Source organism: Argentina silus (genome assembly GCF_951799395.1).
Source record: "Argentina silus genome assembly, chromosome: X".
NCBI classification, from domain to species: domain Eukaryota; kingdom Metazoa; phylum Chordata; class Actinopteri; order Argentiniformes; family Argentinidae; genus Argentina; species Argentina silus.
The window spans coordinates 40,935,195-40,942,621 of NC_139653.1; the positions used below are offsets into that span (position 1 = coordinate 40,935,195).

General features: G+C 43.3%; 1 protein-coding gene across 1 annotated transcript; it reads left to right on the forward strand.

Annotated features, from left to right (window-relative positions):
- Positions 1 to 1,397: 1,397 nt before the first annotated feature.
- LOC310823568 (C-signal) lies at positions 1,398 to 5,478 on the forward strand (the record flags this gene model as incomplete). Its single annotated transcript, XM_083696445.1, is given in 5 exon segments — positions 1,398 to 1,470; positions 1,473 to 1,714; positions 1,810 to 1,987; positions 5,199 to 5,357; positions 5,360 to 5,478. Coding segments are annotated over 5 exon segments (771 nt in total).
- Between the last annotated feature and the right edge of the window lie 1,949 nt (positions 5,479 to 7,427).

The following is a 7,427-nucleotide window of genomic DNA, read 5'->3' on the forward strand; positions in this document are numbered from 1 at the left end:
GGCTTATGATTAGGTTAGACATTTGTCTACTAAGCTCATTAGGCATTCAATTATAGCCTATTCTTATATATATGCCATTTAGCTGACGCTTTTATCCAAAGCGACTTACATTGCAGTGAGTGCATACATTTCAGTATATATGGTCCCAGCGGGGATTTTTTCTTTTCTTTTTCTATTCTTCGTGAATCAGTTCCTATATCATTAATTAAAATGTCAATTGAGCTGTAGAATAAATCCCAGATTGTGCCATTAAGGGGGGAGATTGTGGCTTCTCCCTGGGTAGTGTACACGTCGTAGTTAACTTTTTTTGTTCTACTCTTTGAGAAAATAATCAGGACATGTCACCATTCGATGTGTGGCTGCTGCTACAACAGGCTTGAGTACATGTTGGTTAATCACAGAATGGCACAATAGCACCACCGTGTGGCCTTATTGAGATGAAGCTTTACATGAAAAAAACTGGCTCTCTCTCACAATAGCATTAACTTTAAAACGTGTAATGTTTTGGGAGATCTTGATCATTGTTTTGCAAATAAATAAAATGCGAATCCATTTGAATGACTTGGTTAATAATAATAATAATAACAACAATAATACATTTATTTATAGAGCACATTTTCGTACAGAGACTGCAGCTCAAAGTGCTGTACATAAAAATCAAGTAAAAAATAAACAGTAATACTATAGAAGAAAAATAGGAAAACAATCAATAAACAGCAGTATGTTAAAAAGATACAAACAATGGTAATAGATAATTGAAGCGTTATTCAAGTAAAACCCAAGCAAAACAGACCAATAGTGAAATAGAAATATAAGAACAATAGCACATGCTAGGAAGAAATAATGGTAATAGGTAATAAAATTCAATTCCATTCTATTCGATTCACATACTTTGTATAGCCCCATAGTATTCTTCCAAAGGGATAGCCGTAGAACCTTTTTTTAAGTGTACGGAAATGGCCACATTGTTTTAGTTTTCAGTTTGTGGTCATTTTAAAAGAACACTTTTTAAACGATAATGATGATGATGATGACGATGACGATGACGATGACGATGATGATGATTTATTATTATTATTATTATTATTATTATTATTTTTATTTTTTTACAGATGCTTCATATTGTTGCATGATGGGGCTATGTCCATTCCCAGTGTTGGGTATGGATGCATGGAATAAGCTACTGTGAATGTGAGGTGTTAAAGCTGTACAATATTACATTATGATATGCTGGTATTCTATTTTCATTCATTAATTTGGGCAGACATGGCCTACATGCATGGTCTTCTTACCAAACAAAACACGCCGTGGTTGCGTAAGTATCTTTCTCCACTACCCGCAGAGGGCGTCGTAGCTTATGTCGTATTCACGTCACGTGTATCCATCCCATTGATGCCATGGCTGCCGTAGCTCTTGTACAGGGTGCGAGTAGAGGACTCGGACTTGCATTTTGCAGACATATCTTATCGAAGCCCTAGCAACCGTAATCGCAACATGCCGAAACCCAGGCAATGCAGCAGAACTCATGAGCCTCATCGCTCAACATCCAGGCAAAGTGACTGTGCTGAAACTCGACGTAAATAGAGAAGATGACATCAAAGGCGCGGCCGAACGGGTTAAACAAGCTTTCGGCAAAGTTGATCTAATCATCAACTGCGCGATGCTCCATCCTTCTGGGAAAGGTAAGACCAGCGTGAAGGAAGTATCCGCACCTGTCTGACTCAATATATCTGACTCAATATAATTGACTAGAATATAATCATTATTGTCTCTAAACTGTCTGCATTCAATCTTCCTTTTATTTTTAAGGGAATTCTCTCAACTTTGACGACCAACGCTGTGGGACCATTGCTGATGGCAAAGTTCTTTGTCCCGCTGCTGCAGAAGGGTAGTAGTGTATTTGGCCTACAGCCACCAGAGAAAGCTAAACAGCACAGTGGGATCATTGTAAACATTACTGCCAAAGTAGGATCCATTGGTGATAATGGTATATATCATTAGCATACCTGCCAGGCATTCCATCAATCAAGAACAATAACAATTGATAAAAATGGCATCAGGCACGCTTAACTGTTGATACGTTGCAATCTGTATTACTTTGAAATGTATGAATCAAATCCATGTCTGATGCCTTCTATGCTATGAAAGAACTGTATGCTGCCATTAGCAAACAACAGACTCTGCATCCCGAGGCAGCTTTCATTGTCGCGGGTGACTTCAATCACTCCAACTTAAAGACTGTACTGCCCAAATTCCACCGAAATGTCTCTTGCCCCACCAGAGGAGACAGGACATTGGACCAAGTGTACACCAGCATGGCTGATGCGTACAAAGCCGTTCCCCTCCCCCACCTAGGTCAATCAGACCACCTCTCATTGTTCCTACTGCCCAAGTACTCAGCACTCATCAAACGAGTGAAACCTACAGTGAGGACAGTCAAGGTCTGGCCAGAGGGAGCTGACTCAGCACTCCAGCAGCGTTTTGGAAACACTGACTGGGGTGTGTTTGCCACTCAGGCCACCCATGACTCCCACACGGACATTAATTCATATGCCTCATCTGTTTTGGACTACATCAATTCCAACATCAGCAGTGTCACCACACTCAAGCGGATCACCATTTCCCTAATCAGAAGCCATGGATGAACAGTGAGGTCCGACTCCTGCTGAAGGCACGCGACACTGCCTTCAGATCAGGGGATGCTCGGGCCTATAGCTCATCCAGGGCTAATCTGCAGAGGGGCATCAAAAAGGCCAAGCACAACCACAAGCTGAGGATAGAGGATCACTTCAGAAACAACTCTGACCCCCGACGCATGTGGCAGGGCATCCAGGCCATCACTGACTACAAACCATCTAACACCTCACCCCTCTCCGTTGACGCCTCCCTCCCTGATGAGCTGAACCACTTCTACGGCCGCTTTGACAGGGACAACAAGGAGGTGGCCATCAAGGCTGTGCTCCCTGCGGATCACCAGCCCCTCACTCTATCCCCCACCGACGTGTGTGCGGCACTGAGCAGGACTAACGCACGCAAGGCTGCTGGTCCTGATGGGATCCCCGGACGCGTCCTCAGGGCCTGCGCTGTGCAGCTGACTAAGGTCTGGACTGACATATTCAACCTGTCCCTAGCCCAAGCAGCTGTCCCCGCGTGCTTCAAAACCACCTCCATCGTGCCGGTGCCAAAACACTCCACTGCAACGAGCTTAAATGACTTCCGACCAGTGGCACTCACGCCCATCATCATGAAGTGCTTCGAGAGGCTGGTCTTAGCTCAACTCAAGACCTGCCTACCACCCACACTGGACCCCTTTCAATTCGCCTACCGGCAGAACAGGAGTACAGAGGATGCCATTTCAACGGCACTTCACTCCGCCCTGTCCCACCTCGACAAGACTAACTCTTATGTGAGAATGCTGTTTATTGACTTCAGCTCAGCATTCAACACCATCATCCCCTCCAAACTGATCTCCAAACTCAGGCAACTGGGCATCAACCCCTCCCTCTGCAACTGGATTCTAGACTTCCTGACCAACAGGCCGCAGTCTGTTAGGCTTCACAACCACACCTCCTCAACCCTCACCCTGAACACCGGCGTTCCACAAGGCTGTGTGCTGAGCCCCCTCCTTTACTCCCTCTTCACCTACGACTGCACATCTGTACATGGCTCAAACACCATTGTTAAGTTTGCAGACGACACAACGGTGATCGGTCTCATCAGCAACAACGATGAGTCGGCCTACAGGGAGGAGGTCCAGCACCTAACAGTGTGGTGCAACGACAATAACCTGGCTCTCAACACCAAGAAGACCAAAGAACTCATTGTGGACTTCAGGAAGTCTAAAGCTGGCGCACACACCCCCATCCTCATCAACGGGACTGAGGTGGAGCGAGTCACCAGCTTCAAGTTTCTGGGTGTCCACATCTCTGAGGACCTCTCCTGGACCCTCAACACCTCCACCCTGATAAAGAAGGCTCACCAGCGTCTCTTCTTCCTGAGGAGACTAAAGAAGGTCCATCTATCTCCTCAGATCCTGGTGAACTTCTACCGCTGCACCATCGAGAGTATCCTTACCAACTGTGTCACAGTATGGTATGGCAACTGCTCGGCATCGGACCGGAAAGCACTGCAGAGGGTGGTGAAGACTGCCCAACGCATCACCGGTTCCTCACTCCCCTCCATCGAGGCTGTCCAGGGCAAACGATGCTTGCGTAAGGCACGCAGCATCGTCAAGGACATCTCTCACCCCAACCACAGACTTTTCACCCCACTCCCCTCCGGGAGGCGCTACAGGTCTCTCCGCACCCGAACCAGTAGGTTCAGAGGCAGCTTCTTCCCTGCGGCTGTCACCCTGCTGAACTTGAACACTACACCTACCTGACAACCTACTACCCCCGCAACCCCCCCCCCACCCGGACTATTGCACTATTGCACTATACTCCCCTCCCCTGCTCTTACTCAATACCACTGCTCTTCTGTACATACCTGTTCATACTGTTCATAATGCACATAATGCACATATCCTATATTTTCTTTAATACTACTGCACATACTGTACATACTTGTTTATACTGTTTATACGGCATTCCATATTTATATTTATTCTGCTATCTACCTCATGTTACTGTTAATACATATATACTGCTAGACTGCATTACCCATACAGCTCATATGCTGCTACACTGCTCATACTGTAACTATTTATTCTGCTATAATGCTACTGCTACTCACATACTGCTATACTGCAGTGCTATATTATACTGCTTATATTATACTATATCATACTGCACTACTACTGATCATATATTGCACTACCTGTAAATACTGTTCATTGCACTTTCTGCTATTTTGCACTTCTGGTTAGACGCTAACTGCATTTCGTTGTCTCTGTACTTGTACTCTGCACAATGACAATAAAGTTGAATCTAATCTAATCTAATCTAGAAATGTATTGACTAGAAATAATTGCATGTTGTTTTTGTCTGTGTGTGTACACATCAGCAACGCAATCTATAGGCCTATCTTTCTAACCAAAGCTCATGGGAGTGGGTGAACAGGCCAAAGGACTCATATGCTGCTCAAGTCATGTGTGATAACCAACATTTGCTTAAAATCAGTGTCTGACCAGCAGTGCCTTAATTTCTATTACCATTGTAAGAATTGCCTTAATCGAAAGAATACGCTTTGTCTGTCTGCAGCTCTGGGGGGCTGGTACAGCTACAGGATGTCTAAAGCAGCACTCAACATGGCAACACAGAACCTGTCTATTGAGCTGGGCAGGAGCAGGCCCAAAGTGGTGTGTGCGTCCATGCATCCTGGCACTGTGAACACCGACCTGTCATGGCCTTATCACAGGAACGTGATAACGTCTTCAGCACAGAGCACTCTGTCCACTGTCTTATGAGCATCATAGATAACCTTAATATTGGCAAGACTGGGAACGTCTATAACTGGGACAGCTCTGAGTTGTCCTGGTAAGAAGCAACAATGACAACACTAGGCAAACATTCCTCAACAAAGTGTATCATCCTCAGTGAACTCAGTGTCTCATCTTGCATTTTGACGGACTACCAGCTGTGCCCAAAACAAAAATACATTTTGCTTGGTCATTATGCAGAACAGGCTTTCCATGAATGGTGACAGATATCTGGGGAAATAATATTAATAATATTAAGATGGACTCAATTCAACTTATTGGGTGTGTTGATGACATTTTTGCATTTTAGCTCATTTTAAGAGTGTCATAGCAAAGGGACAGAATTTTTATGTACATGAGGTATTTAAATTTTAATAAAATTTACAGAAATTTCTAAAAACCTGTTTTCACTTTGTCATTCTGGGGTATTGTGTGTGGATTGATGGCAAATTCTTTCAATTTAATCCATTTTAAATTGAGTCTATAACACAACAAAATGTGGAAAAAGTGAAGGGGTCTGAATACTTTCTGAAGGCGCTGTATATATATACATTAAAGTAGCAGTTTTATCAAGCATATGTTATTGGAAATACCAGCGCTTCAAATGTTTTTACATTGAATCTAGGCTTCATTGTCCTTCAATATACAGTACAATTTAGGTTGTTTGTGATGTTCATCAAGTTTGGATAGTTGTGTAAACTGTTTTCAGGACATCCTGCTTATTGAGAGTAGTCTTGCTTGCCATACTCGGGGGTGGAAAGGGACAAGAGTACAGAAAACACTAAGGACACCGGGCATTTCAGCCACCCCGCTGGAAATGTTCTGCAAACTGACATCCTATTAGTAGTTTACATACAACATGATAAACCTAACATAACTTGTTTTAAGCCTTTAAAGACCTGTCATGTTGCCAGTGATCAGATGTCATTGTGTCTCAACGTCATGTCTGTGAAATTAATGTCTGGATTATAACATTAGAGAGATATGCATAGCACATCTTATTTGTTGACAAACAAGTCATGAAGATAGCAGTTTTTCTAAAATGTATCAAGAAATATCTTTGTCTGAAACTCTCATGAAGATGATTCCAACGTGATTTCTGTGATGCCAAAAAGTGTGCTGACAGCCATAGCCACTTTATGCCCAAATAAAGGTCCCTCTCCACTGCAGGAACATGCTCCTATCACTAGATGGCACAAACAACCCTGCACAGACGACCCTCCCCTATACCATACTATCTGATCCTCTGATCCTCTTTTGCTCCAAATGCATGCACAAAGCCATAGATGGGGAACACTGCATTGTTGGACAGTCACACAAAGATTGCTGACATTAACTAGAATAATATCTTGGGGATCTATGCACCATTGTACTGGAAAACCAACTTTTAGCTTTTTTAATAGACAGTGTATTATACTTAACTGCTAAGCAACTGGAGCAGTTTGATAAAGAAATCACTTGAGAACATTTCAAAAACATTATTGTTATTAACAGAATGAACATTTGTTCACAGAACAGGACTTTTCCGGTTTAACCCTGAATTCTATATTGAGGAAAACTACAGGGTAAAGTACCTTGCCATCACAAATGGTCTCACAGTGTTGGTTGTAAAAGTTCAAATAATTCCCCAGAAAAGAAAGGATGAATGAATGCAGGATAAAGACAAGACAGATAATATAATTTGATTCTATTCTATCCCTGCCACTCATGCTCTCAACCAGAGATGGACTTAACCCCCCATCACCCTTGACCCACTGAGAACTGCACAGGTGTAAACAAAGCTCGTTAGTCACCCGTGAACAGCAAATGGTGGTAACAAAGCATTAATGTATTGGCAGTTCAGCACATCTATCGGAAGGCTCATAATGACACTTTTGGGCAAATATGAGTCATACTGTGCACTAGGCCTACGTTATGCTGCTATGAATAGTCCAGTCACAAAATCGGTGTGATGGGGCATGGTTGATGATGAACCTGGCAGTTACGACAGTTTTAGTCACAGACACGAGAA